The sequence below is a fragment of the Dama dama genome, chromosome X (genome assembly GCF_033118175.1).
Source record: "Dama dama isolate Ldn47 chromosome X, ASM3311817v1, whole genome shotgun sequence".
NCBI lineage: Eukaryota > Metazoa > Chordata > Mammalia > Artiodactyla > Cervidae > Dama > Dama dama.
In genome coordinates, this window is record NC_083714.1 from 138,539,795 (window position 1) to 138,565,920 (window position 26,126).

The 26,126-nt window shown below is 42.4% G+C and overlaps 1 protein-coding gene across 2 annotated transcripts in view; it reads left to right on the forward strand.

Moving 5' to 3' along the window:
- The window catches only part of ASB11 (ankyrin repeat and SOCS box containing 11), a 29,757-nt gene extending 4,457 nt beyond the window's left edge, over nucleotides 1-25,300 (forward strand). The window contains exons 2-7 of one of the 2 annotated variants that reach the window (XM_061136804.1): nucleotides 4,231-4,310; nucleotides 9,550-9,657; nucleotides 13,850-14,000; nucleotides 17,140-17,274; nucleotides 21,694-21,885; nucleotides 24,772-25,300. In XM_061136804.1, coding sequence (XP_060992787.1) covers nucleotides 4,231-4,310; nucleotides 9,550-9,657; nucleotides 13,850-14,000; nucleotides 17,140-17,274; nucleotides 21,694-21,885; nucleotides 24,772-24,896 — 791 coding nt within the window. In that variant the 3' untranslated portion in view covers nucleotides 24,897-25,300. The remainder of the gene's footprint in view (nucleotides 1-4,230; nucleotides 4,311-9,549; nucleotides 9,658-13,849; nucleotides 14,001-17,139; nucleotides 17,275-21,693; nucleotides 21,886-24,771) is intronic. The other variant, XM_061136805.1, reaches the window with a different exon arrangement.
- The last annotated feature ends 826 nt before the right edge of the window (nucleotides 25,301-26,126 follow it).

Consider the following 26,126-nt stretch of genomic DNA (forward strand, 5'->3'; position numbering starts at 1 on the left):
GGTTTTTTGTGAATACCCTTCAAGGTCCTTTGAAGCAAGTGATGGGAAACAGAATGACTGGGAAGGTGACTTCCCTGTCGTGGCTTTATTTCCAGTTGGGAAACCGAAATGACTTCCCCACTGAAGGCAATCCACTTGATTTATTTCCTGTGGTTTACAGAGAGAAGAGGCATACAGCAAAGCGCTCCCCATGAGTCAGTCTACCAGAAGGATGAGCAGGGTGGAAAAAGCACTAGCTCTTAAAACCAGAAGAGGATGTCTTCTCAATTCTCAAAACCTTTAATTTCAGTCCTGTTTCTGCCACTTAACCAGAAATAAGATCTGAGGTGGGGCAAAGGGTTTGTTGTACATCTGGACTGTCCCCTCCTGTCTTGAGAGCCTGGGGATGGAGTGTCCAGGAGGAAGTCAGTTTAGATCAGTTGGAGCCAGGAAGGAGGGGAGCCTGGCATTTCACCTTAGAGCCGGAAGTCTGTTTAGGCAGGTGACTCACCGAAGTGCCCCTGCGCTCCTCAACTGGGAGTAAGAGAACTGGAGAGTGGTGAGCAGACAAGCCCAGGATCACTGTTCTCTTTTCCTCCAAGGATCGCAAGGAGGCCTGCAGGCTTGCCTCGGCCTCGCCAGCCTGGGTGGGGGAGTTGCCGGCATCAGAGGATGCAGCACGGATAGGGGGGACAGGAGGAGGGAGAGGTGGCCAAGGCCAGTGTGTAGGGCAGGGGCCTAGGAGGGAGCCCTAGTGTGGAGAGCTAGCATGGGAACCAGGAGCAAGACTGCCATTGAGGCCCAATGGGCAAGACTGGCCTCCTTCCAGCCCCCGGGAAGGTGGGTCCCCATCCCCCTCGCCTCTTCCCACCCCTATGGTACCAGAGGAGCTGGCATGTCAAGAAGGAAGTGGGGACCTGTGTGAGAACGTGTTGCCCTTCTTGGGCGGAGAGACGGCCACCTCTTGCCGAGTGTGGGCAGAGGAGTGGAAATGACATTTAAATCGGACTGAGCGGTAGACGGGTGGTTTTGAAATCGCTTTCTTGCAGTAGGATATAAATACAGATAAGTGCACAAACCATGGTGCTTTTGACTCCAAACACCCCAGGTGAGTCTGGCCCCTTTTGTACTTTGTGGAGATGGAATCATGCGGCATATCCTCTTCTGTGTCTGGCTGCTTCATCAGCGTGACATTTGGAGAGATTGGTCCAGGCTGTGTGTATGGTGTGGGTCTTAGGGGCCTGATGAGTAAGAGGAAGTTACTAGAAATAGGATGAAATCATGGTTAAGATGGCCTGCTTCCTAGCAGGAAAGGGGACATCAAAGCCTGCCTGGAGGCAAGTTTTAGATAAGGCCATTTCATGTTGCTATTCTTAAGTTAATATTGCTAGAATTATTCTCATAATAGCAAGTTGCCATTTAAATCTTGGTTTTAAGCAAATACTTAAGAGTGCCTTCAGGTGACTCGGGTTGACTGGTTATTATTAGGACACAAGAATAACAAGCCATGGCTGCGGGTTTGCCTTTTACATTGGCCAGGGCACTGAGTTGCCATCCAAGGGGAAGACCACCCTGCCAAGCCCAGTGCTTGTCCATCTCTGAGTGCGATGAGATAGAGATGGAGATGTAGTCAAAGAAAACCAAGGCTGACTATTGAGGATTCTTTGCATACATTATCTCATTATTCCCAGCTTATGCAAATGATCAGTGTCCAAAGAGATTTAAAAATCCACTCATCAGCTTAACTGACTCAAGAACAAGCGGAGATAAAAACATATTTTCAGGTTAAACTTTCGGTCTGTTTTTCTTATTAGAAAAAGCATTCTACGTGTCAGGAATATGCAATTCACCAGTGATTAGATAGATGAGATAGATATAAATAGATACACTTTTTATTTTGGAACTAAAGTGGTACAAATAATTCCCACTTCTCTTTGCCCAGCCTACATTCACATTTACCCAACTGTCCCGTTAATAATCCTTTAAATAGATATATATCTGTAGAGAAATAGAGAACCAGATGGGTCACCAGATCCCACATTCAGCCCATAGATATTTCTGTAAGCACTATCTTTTCATATATTGAAAATCACATTTTCATACCAGTTGCTCTAATTGTGCCAATTTCAATACAACCCTGTAGAGCCCATTCTAGCAAAAGGATCCAATCCAGGCACCCATATTGTCTTTAGATGTTGTGTCCCATCAGCCTCCTTCAGTCTGGTTACAGGCCAATTATTTTTGAGACTGTCACTCATTTTGAGTTGGTTCTTGGTGTCCTCATAATTAAATACAGGCTATGCATTTTGAGCAGGAATGTTCCAAGCGATGCTGTGTTCTTTCCACTGTGTTCCCTCCTGTAGTACGTGACGTGGCTTGTCGCATTCCCTCAGATGGTACACTGTGCCAATTGGTTCCATCACTTCTCAGGTTAACTTTGATCCCCCCAGGCAAGGTGGTGCCTACAATTTTGTTCAACTGTACACCTACCCTTGTTCCCTTGATAACTGTATAATTATTCTGTGGGGAGAACATTTGAGGTCGATTTTATGATTTCTCCTACGTGTCTTAAGTTGGTGTTCTACTATGAGAAGAGCTTCCTCTTCTCTCTGTTAATATATTTATATCGGTGAGGACTTAGAGATTCCCATTTTTGCTTGGGTATAATCATGATTTATTTTCATGCTCAAATCGTCCTGTATTTGACCAGTGGAATCCCCTTCAAGGCACCTGTACTTTTTGACATTCCCAATCATTCATTGAACACTTTCTGACAAGATATTTGTAGCCCATCTTATATCTTTCCTGGCTTAGCTTTGAAATCAGCCATTTCTCCAAGGAGTCCTGGTTAGGTTTCCTCACAACACAGACAGTGCTAATCTATCTGTCTGTCGAGATATGTCTGTATATCTATCTATAGGTATAGATATATTGATATATCTGTAGAGAAATAGAGAGCCAGATGGGTTACCAGATCCCACATTCAGCCCATAGATATTTCTGTAAGCACTATCTTTTCATATATTGAAAATCACATTTTCACACCAGTTGCTCCAATTGCTCCAATTTCAGTACAACCCTATAGAGCCCATTCTAGCTTTTTCCATTTTCATAACCCAAAGGGTTAGAGAAAATAAAAATCTGGTGGGATTTTTTTTTGTCAAGGTTGCAGATATGGGAAAGGCTGAGTTCTTAGCACCATCAGGATCACCTGGAAAAGGGTGATAAGATAGACCCTCTGTGTTAAATGCAAACTGTATGACACGATTGACAGTATACCAAGAACACAGTTATTATTTGAAGAAAGGCCAAATTTTGCAAACTGGTATGGGTTTTCTTCCAAAACAGATGATTACCTTTGGCATGTTTCATACAAGGTTGCTTCTCAAGTGCACATTTAAACAGGTTAGTCTTGTTTCTTGACAAGCAATTACAAGAAAATATATTTGTAAGGCAGTTCTGAGGTTGTTTCTTAGAGCGCTACCCTACTATGTGTACTTATTAATCATTTTCTTGAGCACCTAACATCATGGATGTACTTTATCAGCCTACTTAGAGACCAAAAAAAAAACTGCTAAATACTAGATTACGGTTCCCCCACTTTACAGATCAGGAAATTGAGGCTCAAATGATTTTTGTAACTTGTGCATTTTGCCAGAGATAGTGGTTGAGGCAGGACTTGAATCTAGGCAGTGGGGCTCCACTGGCCCCGTGCTTATCCATCACATTCAAACTGCCCACCATAAACTTTTGGAGAAATATGTCATCTGAACAACAACATTTTGCATAATGATAACAGATTGGCTTCATTACCAAAAGGAAAGAATTATCTAGGGGATTTCAAACAAAACCATTTTTCCTGATCCCTTAAGAGTCTCCTTTCTGGCATTTAGGATATTGAGTCTTAGGGTTGAGGTGAAGGTGGGGCGGGAGGCAGAGGCAGAAGGAAAGTGGGAAAGTTCACGAACCAGCTTTGCCCTTCACTTTGCCTATTCAGAGTTACTAGATTCAATCACTGGGCAGTATTTATTTGAATGAAATGTATTCCTTATGAAAACTGCCCCCAAAGCCAGAGAGATGGTCTGTGCTCCCTGTCCACACACAGCACCACACCCCTGTGTCACCTGAGAGCGGCTGACCGGAACACCTGATGCAGGTGCCAGCTCCCCACCTCTTCCCTCAGACCTCCTCTCCTCACAGTAGGAGGAAGAGTTCTCCTGATCTTGACTCTGAGCTTGATGTGTATTTCAGATTGCTGGGCCGATCGGTCTCCACTTCATGAAGCGGCAGCTCAGGGGCGCCTACTGGCCCTGAAAACTTTAATTGCACAAGTAAGTAAATGGGAAACTCGATCCTTTGTGCTTGTGCTATAATCAGGCATTATTCTTAATCAGCTTTAAAAGTAGCAGGGGTCTTGCTGGCCCCATCTGGGTCCCAGCATGACCATTCTAGATGGATGTGTCCTCTCCCAACTCACTGTTTGTTCCTCCTGCCTCTCCTTTCTTGGGGAACTGGCTGATTTTCTGCTCATTTCCATCCTTCCCCTTCTGGGTCTTTCTTTGCATCATAGAACGTTTCCCCCTGAGGCTGTTGGAGGATGCACTCAAGCTTTTGTTGCACTGACTCACCTTATTCTCTCCCATTGTGCCTTAATAATAGCAGCCTTGAGGTTACCTTTATCAGCTATTGCTCTGCAACAAAGTATCTTGAAACATAGTGGCAGAAAAGGACAAATGCTTAGACTCTCAGGGTGTCTGTAGACCAAGAAGCAGCTTAGCTGGGTGGGTCTGGCTCCAAGTCTCTTGGCTCCAAGTCTCTCAGAGCCAGAACCATGGCGGTTCAGGCTGCAGAGTGTCAGCCAGGGCTGCAGTCATCTCACAGCTTGACCAGGGGAAGGATCTGCTTCTAACCTCACTTATGAGGTTGTTGGCCATTTTCAATGCCTTGACGCATGGGCCTTACCTTGGGACTGTGTCATGAGATGGTAGCTGGCTTCTTCCATAGACATCATGAGAGAGCCTCAGTACATAGCCTGTAGCCTATCTCCAAAGTGACATCTGATTGCTTCTGCCATATTCTCTTCATTAGCTGGGTGTCAGTAAATCCTGCCCACACCCAAGAGGAGTAGAGTACACAAGTGAGCCAATACCAGGAGGCAGGAGCCATCTTGATCACTGGGAGCCATCTTAGAGGCTCACTACCCCGATGATCCACTATTTCAAGAGCAAACATGAAATAGGTCAACAAGTGGGTAGATCTTACACCTTAGGAAAGATTTATTCAAATCATAGTTACTAAGGCTACTTTATTTATGACTGTATCCCTAGCACTGTGAATAGTAAGTATCTGTGAGATGGATGAAAGCATCCACAGTCCATTACTTTGTTTCAGAGTCTATGTGTGTACAGATGAAGTAAGTCAGTAGAGCTTTTTCCCCACATCTTGCTGCTGCTGCTGCTAAGTCACTTCAGTTGTGTCTGACTCTGTGTGACCCCATAGACGGCAGCCCACCAGGCTCCCCCGTCCCTGGGATTCTCCAGGCAAGAATACTGGAGTGGGTTGCCATTTCCTTCAATGCATGAAAGTGAAAAGTGAAAGTGAAGTCGCTCAGTCGTGTCTGACTCGTAGCGACCCCATGGACTGCAGCCTACCAGGCTCCTCCATCCCTGGGGTTTTCCAGGCAAGAGTACTGGAGTGGGGTGCCATTGCCTTCTCCATCCCCACATCCTAAGTACCACCAAAGCTGGCTTCCTTATTTTGAATTGAAACAGCTGGACACACTGCTCTTTTTCTCTGTGTGTGTGTGCCTTTTTTTTCTTTCTCCTTTGAGCTGTGTTACTTCTTAAGAAAGTAGAGGCAAAAGGAAAACAGTACTGCCAATTGAATGGACTTTGCACTTGATTTTATCACTTGCTCATTTAAATATTTATAATTTATTTGGTTCGATTTTTTTCCTTCCAGTTTTATTGAGATATAATTGGCCAAGAGCACTGTAATAAGTTTAAGGTGTACAGCATAATGATTTGACTTATACACATCATGGAATGATTACCACAGTAAGTTTAGTGAGCATCTGTTGTCTCACATAGATCCCACGCTTAAAAAAATTTTTTCCCTTGTGATGAGAACTTTCAGTATTTACTCTCTTAACGTTCACATATAACACACAGCAGTGTTCATTCTATTCATCATGTTGTACATTATATCCCTAGTACTTATACCTGGAAGTTTGTACCTTTTGACTCCCTCAACCCAAATCTCACCCCCACCCTCTCCTCTGGTAACCACAAATCTGATCTTTTTTTCTGTAAGTTCATTTGCTTTTGAAGTATAATTGACCTACAACACTATATTAGTTCCTATTACACCACATAGTCATTTGCTCTTTCTGTATTTCAAAATATTTCAAATGTATTTTCAAATGTATATTCAAAATATTTGTATTTCAAAATAATTACCATGAGAGGTCTAGTTACCCTCTGTCACTAAAGATATCACAGAATTATTGACTATATTTCCCATACTGTACGTTTGATCCCCATGACTCATTTGTTTTGTAACGGAAGGTTGGTACCTCTTAATCTATGTCATCTATTTCTCTCCTCCTCCTCAGTCATTAAGCACTTAAAATGTTACTTGGTTGGAGTATTTTTAATATGTGACATATTTACATAGCTTAAAAATTAAAATGATAGGAACCTCCCTGGTGGTCCAGTGGTTGAGACTCTGCACTGCCAGTGCATGGGGCATGGGTTCGATCCCTGGTTGGGGGCTGGAGTCATGCATGACTCCACACAGATGAAAAAAGAAAAGGAAAATTAAAATGACAGAAAAACGTACACAGTGAAAAGTCTTGCATTCACTTCCTTCCTCCAATCTCCCCACCTCAATATTTTTATTAGTTTTTTTGTGCATGTGTGCTCAGTCACTCAGACTGATCCGACTCTGTGACCCCATGACCCTATGGACTGTAACCATCCTCTGTCCATGGAATTCTCCAGGCAAGAATACTACTGGAGTGGGTTGCCATTTCCTACTCCAATTAGTCGATATACTTTTTCTTTTAGAACACTTTTAAAGAAGAGTTGCAAAGATAGTACACAGAATTCCAGCATACCCTTCACCCAACTTTCCCTCCTGTTCATATTGTACATAACCCTGGTAACTAGTCAAAAATAAGAAATGAACATTAGTAGAACACCACTAACTAAACTACAGGCTACTGGGATGACACCAGTCTTCCCACTAAGCTCCCTTTTCTTTTCCAGGATCCAGTCCAGGCTATCACATTGCTTTTAGCACTTTATTTTTAACTGTACTTCAAAAGCATTTTGGTTACTATAGTATCCTTCAAAATGTAAAGAGCATTCTTCATGGAGAATTTTTCAGCTTTTTCATAGCACATCCCCACTTATTTACCCTTACACACTGGTAAACATTGGATTATTCTATTTTCTACTCTGTTTTACATACAGATAGTTTGATGTGCTATGAGCAAAACATTAAGGATCGGGAGCTTATGATGATCACACCGGCTGTCACTGACAGCTTGGGAACCTCAAATCTTATCAGTAATTTGAACTCTGCTCCTCTGTTTTCTCATGTGATTCACTGTAGCTCATCTTCCAGGCCTGTCCACTATTTCTTGTTGTTGTTCAATTGCTTAGTCATGTCCGACTCTTTGCAACCCCATGGACTGCAGCACACCTGGCTTCCCTCTCCATTACCAACTCAAGGAGCTTGCTCAAACTCATGTCCATCGAGTCAATGCCATCCAACCATCTCATCCTCTGTCGTCCCCTTCTCCTGCCCTCAACCTTTCGCAGCATCAGGGTCTTTTCTGATGAGTCAGCTCTTCACATCAGGTGGCCAAAGTATTGGAGCTTCAGCATCAGTCCCTCCAATGAATATTCAGGACTGATTTCCTTTAGGATTGACTGGTTTGATCTTGCTGTCCAAGGGACTCTCAAGAGTCTTCTCCAATGTTGTATTTGGACAAGTCCAGGGATTCTGAGAGTTTGCACGGCATCAGTGTTTTTTTCCTAGCACACTGCTGCCACCTTGTGGACTTTTTTTGCCCAAGCTCCAGGGCTTGCGGGATTCTGGTTGCCCGACCAGGGATTGAACTGGGAGCAAGGTTGGAGGGGGCGCTTGGCAGGAAAGCACGGAGCCCTAACCACTGGTCTGCCAGGAAGTTTCTTGTGGACTACTTTTTAACATGCTGTAATTTTTATTTTCTTAAAAATAAAATATATATGGGAAAAGGAAAAGAAACCTCCTTGTATTAGATATCCAATTGTAAATATACAGCACATCTCTACAGTAATGACATCACATTCAGGACATAAACATAGACAGATCAGGGAGTCACAGTGGGCAGTCCCAGCTGCTGGCCGCCGGAGGGATGCAGCCAGCACCATGGAGGTCTGATAAGAGGGGTGGGAACAGATTGGGCTTTGGGGTTCAGGATCATGCACTAGGTTTTGGAGGGTTTCAGTAGGTTGGTCACGAGGCAGGAAATCAAAAGCACAACTTGACTGGGTCCTGGCAGAACCTAAATGCTTTTGCAGACTAACAGTGGTGATCATGGGGAAGAAGTAAGTGCTAAGTTGTTAGAATCAAGACATGGGGATTTCCCTGGCAGTCCAGTGGCTGACTCTGTACTTCCAATACAGGGAGCACAGGGCACAGGTTCAGCCCCTGGTTGGGGAACTAAATTCCCACATGCCACAGTGCAGCCCCCCCCCCAAAAAAAAAATAGAATCAGGGCATGAAGTCAGCACTGGCTGGCAGCTAGGTTGAGCCTAGCATCTCTCACATGGACTCCAAGGGGAGGAAAGTGGAGCACAGCAGGATGGGGAGGGCATATGTGCTAGGACTGGGTGTAGGTGTTGGGATCTAAGGAAGGAGATGAGTGTCAGTGGAGGTGTGACGGTCAGCACTGGGAGCACTGTCTGCTTTACTGACTACTCTTGAGCCTGAGCGGCATCCTTCTGTGCCAAATCCAGTTGTACCCCCCACCCTAGGACTCTGCCACCTGGATCAGAAAGAGTCCACACGTGACAGAGGCAGAGGAAGAAAGGGGAAGTGGGTAGACAAGGAAGACGAAGGAAGAAGTACGAGATGAGGGGAAGAAGAAGGGAGCCAGAAAGTCCTTGATTACCAAACAGGGTGCATGTCTTACTGGGAACAAGGTGCCTGTCAAGTCTGTTTAGCTGTGGAAAGTCTGCAGCCAATATATGAATAGCAGTGTTCTGACTGGGTTTCCCCACCCCACCCCACTCCACCACCATTTCTGTCTCCCCACTAAGCTCTTAGAGGAGAGAGATACATGTTATAAGCTTTGAAGCTCCAAATGCTGGCACATCGCCCGGTCCAGAGTGCTGAATGAACTTTTGCTGAATCAGTGAATCAGAGGCTCCTAGCCATGTTTCAATTTCCCTGGTCATGGCCTTTACTCCTCTCTAGATGGTATCTGCAATCTGTGAACACTTCACCAACAAGACCCACAACCTTGTTTTCATTCTTACTGCTTACACAGCCTTTAACCCACTTCTCTCCAAATTGTAGGGTGTCAATGTGAACCTGGTAACAATTAACCGGGTCTCTTCTCTCCATGAGGCGTGCCTTGGAGGACATGTGGCCTGTGCTAAGGCCTTACTGGAGAACGGTGCCCACGTGAGTAGCATCCCTGCCTGCAGGTTTGGTGCCCTGGGACAGCTCCTAATCCCTAAAGACCCATCACCTTCCAGAATGTGCTTATCTGTGGTGGGGTGTGCAGGCCTGGCCCATCTGGGCACATGTTCTTGGATGGTCAGGAAAATGCTGCTGGTATATTCCTTTCTTCAGCCTCTTTAGTAGTGGTAGTTTAGTTGCTAAGTCGTGTCCAACTCTTGCGACCCCACAGACTGTAACCTGTCAGGCTCCTCTGTCCATGGGATTCTCCAGGCAAGAATACTGGAGTGGGTTGCCATTTCCTTCTCCAGGGGATCTTTCTGACCCAGAAATCGACACTGGGTCTCCTGCATTGCAGGCAGATTCCTTACCGACTGAGCTACAGCCTCTATGTCCCTGTGCAAATGTTCAGATAAGGCAATTCACAGAACTCATTCAAAACTCATATTAACTTGGGCAAAAAAAAAAAAACAGCCTGAGTGAAAGTCATTTGAAAACTGATCTTGGAAAATTTATTTTAAAAATCTTTAAAAGAACACATTTTGAAAGAACAAAAGTCACTTTTAATTCAGCATTGTACACCCACAATGATTTTTATTGAGCAAAATTAGACTAAATGAGCTTGTAATAAACTAGTACCATGGAAAAGCAGTACAAAGTGAACTTTAAAATTCTCTCCTTTTCAAGGAGTGACTGAGGGGCTGTATGTAGTACAGATATCAGAATAGAATTATGAATTTAATACTTGTGAAAATCTCAGTGACCTTTATTTAGTTACCGGATACTGATTTTTTAAAATTTTTATTAGAGAATATGATTTACAGTGTTGCATTCGCACCAGATATTGTTTTGATGTTAATTTCATTTTTAAACTCAGCCCTTGTATTCTTTTCTTTGTGAACTGTAATGTTTTTAGGTGCTTAATGAAGATATGTCTTTGCGTTTTTTATGGAAGTTGGGTTTCTACTTGTAGAACTGAATGTAACAGTAATCCTTAGGCAAAGTGATCTTCCTGATGCCACAGTGGTTGTGCATGTTCATTAGGTTGTGCTTCTTTGAGGGCAGGGTTGGGTGGGGGCCATTTCCTGTCAAGCTAGGTGACTGGAGTCACAGGTGGGAAATTGAGGAGCCTCTTGAAGGTTCTGTGGGGGACAAAGAAAGGAGAACAACACGGTCTCTTGTCTTTGGCAGTCTCATGAGGGAGCAGTCAGTAATTATTATCTTATTTAACATTCAGATCAGAATAAGAGAGGAATAAGAGAAACTTGATTTATCAATAGAAAATTCCTCAAAATTGGCAGTTCCACGGGTACCTCGAACTTGGTGCATCTGATACTGTGCTTATCGTGATCTTCCCTCTAGGACAAGCTCCTCCTCTTGGATTTGCAGCCCCAAACCTGAAGTCATCTTCATTCTTTCATCTCCCCATCTGATTAATCACAACATCCCAGGAATCCCTAGAGTGTTATGAATTTACCTACACTTGTCCCTGTCCTTGTCTGTCTCTGCCATCTTACTATTTTATTTAACTTTCCAATTCAATGGGGGCTATCCTGGCACTGTGGGGAAATATCTTGTTTCTGAAACAAGATAATTTAGGATCCCGTTGATCACAAGCATATATCCTTAGTTGTTGAGGCAAAATGGTTTGACATTCAACCCTCATTGTCCTATATTTCAATCTTATCAGAGTCTCTGCACTGAATGCCTTGATTCCAGAATGTTCTTTCCAGTCTGTTGCTAATGCTCAAAGATGCCTCCCAGCTGTACTTGTTCTCACAGGCCTCTCAGATCCCTGGAAGACACTGAGGTTGGTTAAAGACACCATGTTTTTTTTTTTAAATTAGTTTATTTATTTTAATTGGAGGCTAATTGCTATATAATATTGTAGTGGTTTTTGCCATAATGCTCAAAATTCTCCAAGTCAGGCTTCAGTAGTACATGAACCGTGAACTTTCAGATGTTCAAGCTGGTTTTAGAAAAGGCAGAGGAACTAGAGATCAAATTGCCAATATCCGCTGGATCCTCGAAAAAGCAAGAGAGTTCCAGAAAAACATCTATTTTTGCTTTATTGACTACGCCAAAGCCTTTGACTGTGTGGATCACAATAAACTGTGGAAAATTCTGAAAGAGATGGGAATACCAGACCACCTGACCTGCCTCTTGAGAAACCTGTATGCATGTCAGGAAGCAACAGTTAGAACTGGACATGGAACAACAGACTGGTTCCAAACAGGAAAAGGAGCACGTCAAGGCTGTATATTGTCACCCTGCTTATTTAACTTACATGCAGAGTACATCATGAGAAACTCTGGGCTGGAAGAAGCACAAGCTGGAATCAAGATTGCTGGGAGAAATATCAATAACCTCAGATATGCAGATGATACCACCCTTATGGCAGAGAGTGAAGAGGAACTAAAAAGCCTCTTGATGAAGGTGAAAGAGGAGAGTGAAAAAGTTGGCTTAAAACTTAACATTCAGAAAACTAAGATCATGGCATCTGGTCCCATCACTTCATGGGAAATAGATGGGGAGACAGTGGAAACAGTGTCAGACTTTATTTTTTTGGGCTCCAAAATCACTGCAAATGGTGACTGCAGCCATGAAATTAAAAGACACTCCTTGGAAGGAAAGTTATGACCAACCTAGATAGCATATTAAAAAGCAGAGATATTACTTTGCCAACAAAGGTCCGTCTGGTCAAGGCTATGATTTTTCCAGTGGTCATGTATGGATGTGAGAGTTGGACTGTGAAGAAAGCTGAGCACTGAAAAATTGATGCTTTTGAACTGTGGTGTTGGAGAAGACCCTTGAGAATCCCTTGGACTTCAAGGAGATCCAACCAGTCCATCCTAAAGGAGATCAGTCCTGGGTGTTCATTGGAAGGACTGATGCTGAAGCTGAAATTCCAATACTTTGGCCACCTCATGCAAAGAGTTGACTCATTGGAAAAGACCCTGATGCTGGGAGGGATTGGGGGCAGGAGGAGAAGGGGACAACAGAGGATGAGATGGCTGGATGGCATCACCAACTCGATGGGCATGAGTTTGAGTAAACTCCGGGAGTTGGTGATGGACAGGGAGGCCTGGTGTGCTGCGATTCATGGGGTTGCAGAGTTGGACACGACTGAGCGACTGAACTGAACTGACGTGAATCAGCCATGGGTGTACATGTGTTCCCCATCCTGAACCCCCCTCCCACCTCCCTCCCCATCCCATCCCTCAGGTCATCCCAGTGCACCAGCCTCGAGCACCCTGTCTCATGCATCAAACCTGGACTGGGGATCTGTTTCACATATGATAATATACATGTTTCAATGCTATTCTCTCAAATCATCCCACCCTCGCCTTCTCCCACAGAGTCAAAAGACTGTTCTTTACATCTATGTTAAGACACCCATGTTGGTGGCTGTTTTCTTTGTGTATTTTGCCTGGTCACAGTCTCTTTAGGAGTCATTTTGGCATATGCAATTTGTGTGGATTATAATAGACCAGAAAGGAAATCTGTGGCAAGAAAGAACTATGGGGGAATCACTGAGGAGGTTTTTTTGTAAGCACAGATTCTGGGACCTTACGCTAGATGATTTCTGTTGTATTTTTTGTTCCTGACATGTTTGTTCATGATTTGGAGGGGGAGTCAGCTCCATATGAATGGAAAGTGGAGATAATTGTTGTTGCAAATGTTTATTGAATGCTTACTGGGCACCAGGCAATGTTAATGTTCTTGGGCACCAGGCAATGTTCTAGGTGTTTCCCAATCTCATGAGGTAATTTATTTTATGGTCCTCATTTTACAAGTAAGGAAACCCAGGCACTGGAGGTTACTATCCCAAGCAAGATCTCTGAGCACATAAAGAGAGCTGGGATCTGAATACAAGCCATAGTTGTTCCAGAGACCGTGTTCTACGCCACAATATAGGACCACTCCTCAATAGCCAGGAGGCTCCTAAGAAGCTCTTGAGTACCTCTGAATACATTTAAAAAACTGTCCCTGTTTGCCCCACTTGTGATGCTATTTATAGGGGACAGTTGATAGACCACTGGTACCTCAAAAACGCAATACCGTAAGGACATAGAGTTATCTCGCTCATTGACCAGCATGGCACGTTTCCCCATGCAGATACATGGGAATGCACACTGGGAGATGGTGAGGAAGAAATAGCAAACTGTCTGGTTCTCTCCTTGCCCCTCGTTAGGTCAATGGGGTGACAGTTCATGGAGCCACGCCCCTCTTCAATGCTTGCTGCAGTGGCAGTGCTGCGTGTGTCAACGTGCTGCTGGAGTTTGGCGCCAAGGCCCAGCTCGAGGTGCACCTGGCCTCACCCATCCACGAAGCAGTGAAGAGAGGTAAATGAGGCATCACATCACACATAGAACATTGAGGGGGCTCCCTTCAGTCTGCATGAATCAAGGGTAGAGTGTTCACCTTGCAAGGATCTCTCAGACCTTCTTCACCAGTAGACTAGGTGTGGCTTAGTTAATCCTACAGCAGTAACTTCAATAGGAAATAACACCGGGGAGTGACATAGCTTTTCTTAGAACTGGGAATGGCTGTCTGCCTCAGGCGTCCCGTTTCCTGGGCTCAGTCTCTCAGTCGGCCTTACTTGAGGCTCTTTGCCGGTGTTTGGGTGGGAGCTGGTGGAGTTTAGCATACAGGGGTAACTTCGTGAGTTGTGCTGTGTTTCTGTTTCTGTCCTCACTAGAAAAGAACAGCTCATGCCCCAAAGTCCATAAAACATCAACCATGACCATAAAATTGATTGTGAAAGTGTCTGAAAACCCAGGCTAATCGTTTCTCTAATGGAAGATTAAAGGTGACTGTCCACAACAAGCAATATATTCTAGATGAGCTGATGGCTCTCAAGGTCATTAGTTCTTGAAAAAAAAAGCTCCAGCTTTAAAAAGCATGCCATTGGAAACCTTGAATGGATTCTAGATTTCTATATTTTCATAGAAATGGTGGAAAGAGTAAAATTAAGGAATTAGAAAATGATGTGCAGAGACTTCCCTGGTGGTTTAGTGACTGAGACTCTGAGCTCCCAGTGCCGATAGCCTGAGTTTGATCCCTGGTCAGGGAGCTAGATCCATGTGCTGCAACTAAAGATTCTGCATGCCACAACTAAGACCTGATTCAGCCAAATAGATAACTATGTGCATAGACTAGACGTGAACAAGAAGAGCCATCAAAAGGCCAACACCATTTGTCAGAGGTAACACCCAAAGAAGAACATTTCTGTTAACCAGCAGTGGAGATGTTCTCTTATATTGAGATCAGAAATACAGCAGAGGGAGTTCACTGGTGGCATAGTGCTTAGGTGGCATCAGCTCTTTCACTGCTGGGGCCTGGGTTCAGTCCTTGGTCAGGGAACTGAGATCCTGCAAGCTGTGTAGTACAGCCAAAGTTTTTTTTTTTAAAGTTTTAATTAAAAAAAAAGAAATACAATGGAGAAGTTAGAACGCTGTAGAACGGTGATTTTTGCTGGTATAATGAGGATTAAGGTGTTTCAAAAGGCAATAGTGAAAGATTTTTCCTAGGTTGTTAAACCTGTCACTTGGTAAAATTATTATTATTATTATTATTTTGCAGAGGATTACTATCAATGATAGGGCTTCCCAGGTGGCACAGTGGTAAAGAATCCTCTTGCAATGCTGGAGACTCGGTTTGATCCCTGGGCCAGGAAGAACCCCTGGAGAAGGAAGTGGCAACCCACTCCAGTATTCTTGCCTGGAAAATCCCATGGACAGAGGAGCCTGGTGGGCTACAGTTTATGGGATTGCAGAGTCAGACATGACTGAGCGCATACACACAAACACTATAAATGGTACAAAACCCCCAAATCTCAATGCAAAATCTCTATGGTTTTGATGTCCTGTACATATTTGATAAACATTTCTTAATTAATAATTGATGCTTATTATTTCCCAAACTTAAAGTAAGTCATTTAAGTTGTAGGGAAATAGTCTACTTTGGAAATGAAATAAAAGTGTTTAAAATGTCTTAAATTTTGATTCGAAGTAAAATTTAATCTGTTATTTGCATTTCCATCCAAAAGTTTTAAAATGGATGAATACTGGGAATGGTTTGAATTAAGTAGTTCTGCAGTGTTCAGATGGTTATATATGGAGTGCTTGGTATCTATGTATGTGACATATATATATACACACATATATACGCCTATCATAAACAATGAGTTCATCTGTCTCCTCACAGTTTTTTCTGTGTCATAAAAACATGTTAAGGACCAATGTCCACAGAACAGAAGAGCAAATAGCAAATTTGTTATTCTAGATACTATATTAGTGCCAATCATTTGACTTTTATATAATCATTTTTAAAAATCTTCCTGAAAATACTTAAATTTAACTCAAGCTAGATTCAGTTTCTTCTGTTAAAAAAAAGGAACAGGAATTATTTTAAAATGTTTATTAGATGCACTGTATTTACCAGGCATTTTTAGGTCCTGATTAGATATTATTTCTGAATTCCTACAGCTTTAAACCTCTATGAACAAGTGGAAGGGGGCGGTCAGTTTGAGTCAGTACTTTGACAAATTAATGCTAGAATCCAGGTATAAAATTACTTAGTTGAACAAATAGATTTGAATTTGCAGAATCTTTATTTATAGGTTTCAATGCATAATTATGCTTAATTCAGAATTTGTGATAAATCAAGCAGGCTTGATGAAGCTTACTTTTATGTCATCTATAAAGAAAAGGTTGGTTAAGCTAATCAACAATAAGATTTTTTTTAAGGAAACATTTAAACCTTCAAAAAAGAACAACCTCTTTGTAAAACTCCCATCAATACCTCAGAAGCAATTGCTCCCAAACTGATCATTCATATGCTTCAAATTAATCATGTCTGTCTATTAATGGGGCCAACTCTTGAAGGATATTGCTTGCTTATATAGTTCTTGTTAGCCACTAAACTTAGCCACTAAAGTGCATTTGAATAGATTTTATACTTGAAGCTTTTTATTAATTCTCATAGGAGTCTTCCAGGTTAACCAAAATAAGGAGGTACATGGGATGGCCATCCACCTAATCTTACATGCATGGGCAAAGAAGAGGAGAGATTTGTAATGGAGAGGGATGGGTCAGGGCTGGGCCTTGGATCTGAGCACTGGCTTTTCAGAGTAATAATGGCATGAGTCATTTGTCCCCCTGGGTCTTGTAGCCTCTGCCTGTAAACCAGGGACTTATTATAGAGAGTGATTTCATCTGTATTCCTTGGAACCCTTGGTTTGGTTGGAGGTACCTCAAAGGCTGTGAGGAAGAATTTCAGTGGGGGGTGCATGGGCATGCTCTTTTTTTTAATGGTTTTATTTTGGAAATTTCTAAGATTTCCCCCACTCCCAAATTTTTTTTTGCTATTGAAAAGAAAATCTAGGTTGTTTCTAAAGCCCATTCCAGATAACCAATCTTATAATTCTGTGAATAGTTAATATTTTCCTTACTTGAGTGAGGTTTTCTTGTGTTCTACCAGGTAATAGAGAGTGCATGGAGATTCTACTGGCAAATAACGTTAACATTGACCAAGAAGTGCCTCACCTCGGAACTCCCTTGTATGTAGCTTGCATCTACCAGAGACTTGACTGTGTGAAGAAGCTTCTAGAATTAGGTAACTTCCAGTAGTCTTTTCATGAGAAGAACTAAATAATCTTGCTTTTCCATGGCTTCAGAGACAAAGTTCTTGTCAGGCTGGACAAAATTCTGACAGCATTTGATGTTTCAATGCTTAAAATGGAACTTCAGAAATGAGTATCTGTTGTGCTTCTCAGTTGTGCTTCCTTTGATGTTGGCTCCATTTACCTGGTATGGTTCTCCTTGGTGGCCTCAAGGGAGAGCAAGAGTCTCTTTCCCATAAATCCAAGGGGAAAACAACCAGTTGTATTTAAATGGCTCTTTTTGAGTCACATGCCCATCTCTGAACCAATCATGGTGGCCAAAGGAATACCCTGACCAGATTGGCTTAGGCCTAGATTTCAGTCTGCACTGCAGTGGTTGAGCTTCACTGGAAACAGGAGCTGGGAATCACAGAAGATGGTTACCCAGAGGGAAATCTAGGTGTGGTTACCAAGAGGATCAGTTCAGTTCAGTTCAATTGGTCAGCTATGTCCGACTCTTTGCAACCCCATGGACTGCAGCATGCCAGGCTTCCCTGTCCATCACCAGCTCCCAGAGCTTGCTCAAACTCATGTCCATTGAGTTGCTGATGCCATCCAACCATCGCATCCTCTGTTGTCCCCTTCTCTTCCTGCCTTCCATCTTTCCCAGCATCAGGGTCTTTTCCAGTGAGTCAACTCTTCGCATCAGGTGGCCAAAGTATTGGAGCTTCAGCTTCAGCATCAGTCCTTCCAATGGACCCCCAGGACTGATTTCCTTTAGGACGGACTGGTTGGATCTCCTTGCTGTCCAAGGGGCTCTCAAGAGTCTTCTCCAACACCACAGGTCAGAAACATCAATTCTCCAGCACTCAGCCTTCTTTGTGGTCCAACTCTCACATCTGTACATGACTACTGGAGAAACCATAACTTTGACTAGATGGACCTTTGTTGGCAAAGTAATGTCTCTGCTTTTAAATATGCTGTCTAGTTTTGTCATAGCTTTTCTTCCAAGGAGCAAGCATCTTTTAGCAGACACTTCCCATAGAATACTTTAGATCAACCCTGCTAAATTATTTAGTCATTTTTAAATTCTCAAAGACATATACAGAAACTGAGAGTCCAAGGAAAAGTAAAAGGTCTTGAAACTTATTTGGCTTAGTTCCCTAAACTTAGCCACTGCCATAAAGGTACAGATTATAGTAAGAACCTTTAAATAGGAATTTTTTTCTCCGAGATTTTTGTCTTTTTTTTTAATCCCCTATCATTTGCCAGTCCCTATATTAATTCATAAAATTTTTTTATTCCAATTTCAATACTAAATACCTATTTAGTATTAATCCCAGTATAAGTACTAAGTAAACTTAGCTTTGTTCTTTGCCAAAAAACAAAATAGCTACTAAAAGGAGCTGCAAATATTTTATTTTGAATGTCACACAATTCCTATAGGAAAGCAGGTAAAGCATTTAAAATGACTAAAAATATCTTTTTTTTTAAATTGACATCTTCATCTTTATTAGTTAATGACAAATGGTTTTTCACACAGTTGTGCCAACCTGAACTAGCTAATCTTATGTGAAGTTTTGCCAATAGTTTACTACTAAAAATGCATCTTTTATTTTTCAACTTCTCAAACTATAACACACAGCAAGGCAAGCATATATGAAAATATGTAACTTAAAGTAATAAACAACTGCCATTGCAAGCCAACCCATGAAAACATATAAAACATTGCAAAGACAAGTCCCCCTTGTGACATCTCCCCAAAACTATACCTTCCCCACCTCCTTCAAAAAAGTTATTAACATCTTGTCCTTAATGGTAATGATTTCTTTCCTTTTCCCTTTAATTTTGCCACCTAAGTTCTCATTAATAATCAGAATTTTTAGTTAGATTACGTATTTTAAATTTTGTGTAACAGGTATCATATAATATGTTTAATATTGCACTGGCCATCTCTTGCTCAACTATATTTGTTTATGTTATTACAAGTAGCTGTAGTTGTTCAGTTTCATTGCTGAGTAATACATAATGTGTATCTATATAGTGCAGTGTCTTTATATATTCTACTATTGAGGCTTTCCAGGTGGCGCTAGTGGTAAAGAACCCCCCTGCCAATGCAGGAGACATAAGAGATGCAGGTTCAATCCCTGGGTTGGGAAGGTCCCCTGGAGAAGGACACAACTGAGTGACCAATAAACACACACAATATCTGATATGAAGTGCTGGTCATAGGGTATGCAAATATCTGTTCATTATGAGATATTGTGTGTGTGTGCCAGTCGCTCAGTTGTGTCCAACTCTGCAAAAAGGGAAGATGAATGCAGAGTTCCAAAGAATAGCAAGGAGAGATAAGAAAGCCTTCCTCAGTGATCAATGCAAAGAAATAGAGGAAAACAATAGAATGGGAAAGACTAGAGATCTCTTCAAGAAAATTAGAGATACCAAGGGAACATTTCATGCAAAGATGGGCTCAATAAAGGACAGAAATGGTATGGACTTAACAGAAGCAGAAGATAAGAAGAAGAGGTTGCAAGAATACACAGAAGAACTGTACAAAAAAAGATCTTCACGACCCAGATAATCATGATGGTGTGATCACTCACCTAGAGCCAGACATCCTGGAATGTGAAGTCAAGTGGGCCTCAGGAAACATGACTATGAACAAAGCTAGTGGAGGTGATGGAATTCCAGTTGAGCTATTTCAAATCCTGAAAGATGATGCTGTGAAAGTGCTGTACTCAATATGCCAGCAAATTTGGAAAACTCAGCAGTGGCCACATGACTGGAAAAGGTCAGTTTTCATTCTAATCCCGAAGAAAGGCAATGCCAAAGAATGCTCAAACTACCACACAATTGCACACATCACACGCTAGTAAAGTAATGCTCAAAGTTCTCCAAACCAGGCTTCAGCAACACGTGAACCGTGAACTTCCAGATGTTCAAGCTGGTTTTAGAGAAGGCAGAGGAACCAGAGATCAAATTGCCAACATCCGCTGGATCATCGAAAAAGCAAGAGAGTTGCAGAAAAACATCTATTTCTGCTTTATTGACTATGCCAAAGCCTTTGACTGTGTGGATTGCAATAAACTGGACAATTCTGAAAGAGATGGGAATACCAGACCACCTGACCTGCCTCTTGAGAAACATATGCAGGCCAGGAAGCAACAGTTAGAACTGGACATGGAACAACAGACTGGTTCCAAATAGGAAAAGGAGTACGTCAAGGCTGTATATTGTCACCCTGCTTGTTTTAACTCATATGCAGAGTACATCATGAGAAACTCTGGGCTGGAAGAAGCACAAGCTGGAATCAAGATTGCTGGGAGAAATATCAATAACTTCAGATATGCAGATGATACCACCCTTATGGCAGAGAGTGAAGAGGAACTAAAAAGCCTCTTGATGAAGGTGAAAGAGGAGAGTGAAAAAGTTGGCTTAAAGCTCAACATTCAGAAAACTAAGATCATGGCACCTGGTCCCATCACTTCATGGGAAATAGACGGGAAAACAGTGGAAACAGTGTCAGACTTTATTTTTTTGGACTCCAAAATCACTGCAAATGGTGAATGCAGCCATGAAATTAAAAGACGCTTACTCCTTGAAAGGAAAGTTATGACCAACCTAGATAGCATATTAAAAAGCAGAGACATTACTTTTCCAACAAAGGTCCGTCTAGTCAAAGCTATGGTTTCTCCAGTAGTCATGTACAGATGTGAGAGTTGAACCATAAAGAAGGCTGAGTGCTGGAGAATTGATGCTTCTGAACTGTGGTGTTGGAGAAGACTCTTGAGAGCCCCTTGGACAGCAAGGAGATCCAACCAGTCCATCCTAAAGGAAATCAGTCCTGGGGGTGCATTGGAAGGACTGATGCTGAAGCTGAAACTCCAGTACTTTGGCCACCTCATGTGAAGAGTTGACTCATTGGAAAAAATCCTGATTTTGGGAAAGATTTAGGGCAGGAGGAGAAGGGGACGACAGAGGATGCAATGGTTGGATGGCATCCCCGACTTGATAGACATGAGTTTGGGTAAACTCTGGGAGTTTGTGATGGGCAGGGAGGCCTGGCATGCTGCGATTCATGGAGTCGCAAAGAGTCGGACACGACTGAGAGACTGAACTGAAGTGTGACCCCATGGACTGTAGCCCTCCAGGCTCTTCTGTCCATGGGAGTCTCCAGGCAAGAATACTGGAGTGGGTTGCCATTTCCTTCTCCAGGATAAAAATACCATTTTTCAATACTTTTCTCGTCATAATATTTGGAAACAGTCTTAGTAGGCGTTGCCGAGGGTTTAGGCTTCAGTCACGTATTTTCACAGATTTGTCAAATATGTCATGGCGTTTAAGATGACTTTGTGGACAGCTAGCATACTTGAGGCTCATTGTGTTTCTCCACTAATGTGTAGTGTTAAATTGTGGTCATATGCTTTCTTAAGGAGCCAATGTTAACCATGGTCAATGGCTGGACACCCCTCTTCATGCTGCCGCCAAGCAGAGCAGTGTGGAAATCATCCACCTGCTGATAGACTACGGGGCTAACCTCAAGTGCAAAAATGCCCAGGGCCAAAGCGCACTTGATCTGGCAGCTCCAAAGAGCAGCGTAGAGCAGGCGCTTCTGCTCCGGGAAGGTAAGGAAGGGTGAGCATCCCCTTTTCCACAAGCACATGTACTCTCTCTCCTTCCTGCCTCCCTGTAGACTGTCTTACCTATTTGCTTTTCCTCTTTCTAATTGGGAGTGGCTCGTGGGAGCAGGCAAGTGCTAGCATTGCCAGACGGGATTTTGTCACTTATAACAAAGGGACATTTTCATACACCTGTTATGTGTCTTTGTTTGTGCATTAACAAGAAAAGAGAGAAATTTGTTTTCACCTTAAAAAGGTGGAACTGCCCCATGTATCCTGGCATAAGCACATGATTGAGCAGGCTGCTTTGTAATACTTGAAGGCAATTTAGGGGAAATGAGAAAAATTTGTGTTAGATATGGTCAAGTGGACACAGAGTGTGTCTTTCAGAAACTGGACTAAATGGTGAAGTTGTTTGCCTATTCTCCAGCTCAGGGTGTTGGTGAATCTGTGCTCCCCAATGCCCCATGCCCATATCCACCATGGGCTAATGAATCTCTAGACGCCGGAGGAGGGAAGGCAGGCCCTCTACCAGGCTTGATATCCTAGATTCTACAGAGAACCATGCTGTGTCCCCATAAAAAGAGAACACTATCTGAGGAGACCATTAAAGTAATAGTAATTATTCAGCTTTCCATATGTCAGACATTGAGCTAGGTTTGAAAGAAACATTGATGCATCTCACTGAATTCTCAAAACCTCAAAGCTATGAGAACTTTATGGTAACTTGTGCTTTAACCCAGCTCCAAATAGAAACAAGAGGAGCACAAAGAGATGGGCTTTCAGAAGGTCACACAGCTACTAAAATGTAGGACTAGGATGCTAACTAAGAGCTAAGATTCTAACTTGCACTCTTCTTATTACTATTATTGGAGTACTATGGATTTTTGGCTTCCTTGGTGAGTCAGCTGGTAAAGAACCCACTTGCCAATGCAGGAGATGCAAGAGGCTTGGGTTCGATCCCTGGGTCAGGAAGATTCCCTGGAGAAGGAAATAGCAACCTGTTCCAGTATGCTTGCCTGGAAAATTCCATGGACAGAGGAGCCTGGTGGGCTATAGTCCATGGGGTCGCAGAGAGTCAGACAGGACTGAGTGCATACACATATTATTAATTTACAATGTCATATTTCAGGTGTATAGCAAAATGATTCTATATATATATATATATGATTTATATATGTATAAATATAGATATGTATATATAGATATAGATATATATGGGCTTCCCAGGTGGTACTAATGGTAAAGAACCCACCAGCCAGTGCAGGAGATGTAAGAGATGTGGGTTCGATCCCTGGGTCGGGAAGATCCCCTGGAGGAATGCTCAGGAACCCACTCCAGTATTCTTGCCTGGAGAATCTCATGGACAGAGGAGCCTGGCAGGCTACCATCCAAAGGGTTGCAAAGAGTCAGATGTGACTGAAGTGACATAGCATGCATGTATATGTATATTCTTTTTCAGATTCTTTTCCCTTGGTTATTATAAAATATTGAGTGTAGGTCCCTGTGCTATACAGTATGTCCTTATTGTTTCTCTCGTTTTATATATACTAGTATGTATCTATTAACCCCACAGTCCTAATTTATCCCTCCCTTCCTTCCCTTTTGGTAACCATATTTCAAGTGTGTGCTCTTATTGTTTGGATGCCACAATCCTGAATCTTCTGAAACAATTTCTAATGGGGAAGAGTTTAATTTCACTCACCAGATCCATTTTGTGAAACCACCCCCATGTCTTGTATACATTATACCTTCCAAGTGGGAGGCTTGCATCTGTAGTTTTAGTGCTTCTTAAGCTTCATGGTGCTTACAGATCACCTGGAAATCTCCTTAAAATGCAGATTCTGATTCAGGAACTCTGGGGTGGGGCCCCAAACTCTATATGGCCACCAGCTCCCGGGTGATGCTGATGTTGCCAGTCTGAGGACACACTTTGAGTAAGACTGGTCTACATTATTTCCAGTAGTCCGTGTCATTAATGGTTGTTCTTTGATATGAGTCTCTACTAACAGCTTTGGAAATACCAGGTACTTAACAATTATTAGCTAAGAATATGGTTTATAGCCACTGTCACATTTCCTGTTTCCTTCCATCAAAGATGTCTCCAGGTCCAAGATTTATATTTCTTCTAAACAAGTTCCTCTGCCTTCCATCTTCATCAATACAGCTGCTCACTCTAGAAGACTGGACACCAGCTATGTCAGAGGTCACTCTGAGGAGCTTTAGTTGTGTGACAGGAGAGACACTTTGCATTCTAGCTTCCTAAGGTCTTGACTAAGGGCGATGGTCTGCTCCTCCAGGTATCTTTCAGGCACATGGGTGCTCCTTGGCAATATCAATCCAAGTGTTATCTGGCTTTCGGCCTACGTAGTCACTATTTCTCATGGGGTGCAAGATGCTGTGACAGTGGGCTTTTCTTGAAAAGGAAAGCTTTGTATAGTCCAGTAATTACATAGATCTCCTTGCAGCAGTCTTTGTTGATACAGTAAGGAAAAGAAATAACAGGGCATTACAAATGCCCGTGCGTGCCGAGGATCCCAGCCAAATGCTCATTCAGCCTGTTCCACCATGTTTTTGACCCTGGTTAATTTGCTTTCCTTCAGGACTCAAACTGAAGGACAGGACAAACACAGGCATGACAACTCTTTGAGACCTCACAAGACTGAGGTGCAGGCTCTAACTGGGTCTAAGTGGGTTGTATCCTTTCTCCAGATCCTCTGTTGAGCTGGGATCCTTGTCAGAATGAAGGCCCCCGCTCTGAATGTGAGTGGGGACCCAGCCAGCACCACCTCAGGGGCAGCTCAAGTCAGGAGGTCCCTGAGGCCTGACTGCCAGGCCCTGCACATCTCCTACCACCTCCTCTGTGACCATGTGTTTGAATTCCTCCCGCAGGCCCACCTGCTCTTTCCCAGCTGTGCCGCCTGTGTGTCCGGAAGTGCTTGGGTCGCAACTGTCACAAGATCATCCACAAACTATACCTGCCGGACCCACTGGAAAAATTCCTCCTATACCAGTAGCCCCAGCTGTCTATAGGAAGATGCTTGGGAATAAACAGGTTGTTGCCTGCTGTACCCAGGGTGCCTAGTGTAGATGCGCAATGGCTAGACTCCTGGTGTCTTCACATGAGCTAAGCTAGTTAGAGCGTAACACTGATGAACTGGAGTACGTGGGGAATAGAGACTCCTGATTAATGTAGCATTCTTTTTAACCAAGGCGCAGTCAGAAACCTTTTCATTTTTATTTCTTGTTAAGAAATTTTAAAAAATTGTGAAGTAGAGTGAAACTAGTAGGCAGTTTTTCAAGATTCATGATTCTCTATTATCTATTGTTACCATTCTGAATAGCATGTAGACACGTAAATCTGGGTGGATAAGATTATGATGAATATAAGTCTTGCAAGATAGATTCTTGATTCAGTTATTCCCTCCTTCCCCTTTGTTTCCTTTCATGAATAAATCTGTGCTAAAATTTTATTTCCTTGTGTTTTATTTTATATATAAAAAAGCCAAATACTTTAAAACATCACAGTTAATTGAGGCTTACAGTTATCGAGGTCCTGGTTGATGTTGATTACACATGGGAATGATAATATTTTGAATGTATTGGGCTGGCCAAAAAGTTCATTTGGGTTTTCCCAGACAATGTTATAAAAACTCGAACAAACTTTTTGGCCAATTCACTATTAGGTTAAATACAGTTCATTATTAAAATTAGTTTCACTTCTTTTTAAATGTGACTACAATCCAATTTTAAATTATACATGTGGCTAACATTATATTTCAGTTGATACTGTTCTAGACTTTTTCTGATTTTCATGACTCAGATATCAATAAGTACTCGTAGTTAACTATTTGGGGATAAAGATTAAATTCTTATTTCATACCAATTTAGAAACAAATATTGGTTTGTAGAAAATGTTAAAACATTTCAAATGATGGTATAAAATACTGGAATAAAATGTTCATGAATATAAATGAAAGGGGAGCTCTTTTCTAAGGATACTATCAAAGAAACTTTAAAGGCAAATACTGATAGATTAAAATAGAGATCATAGAATATGCAGGAAATGGAGGCTTTCTGTCTTCTGAGTGTTTGCCAGAGTGCCTTTTTTGGTCTGCTTGCATCATGCTGAATGTCTAAAGTCTGTGTTAAGCCCAGGATGTCCTAGGATGTTCAGAGTGTCTGTGACCACAAGGAACTTGACAATCCTGTTGTTGCATCCACTTTTGGAAATTTTGGACCATGAA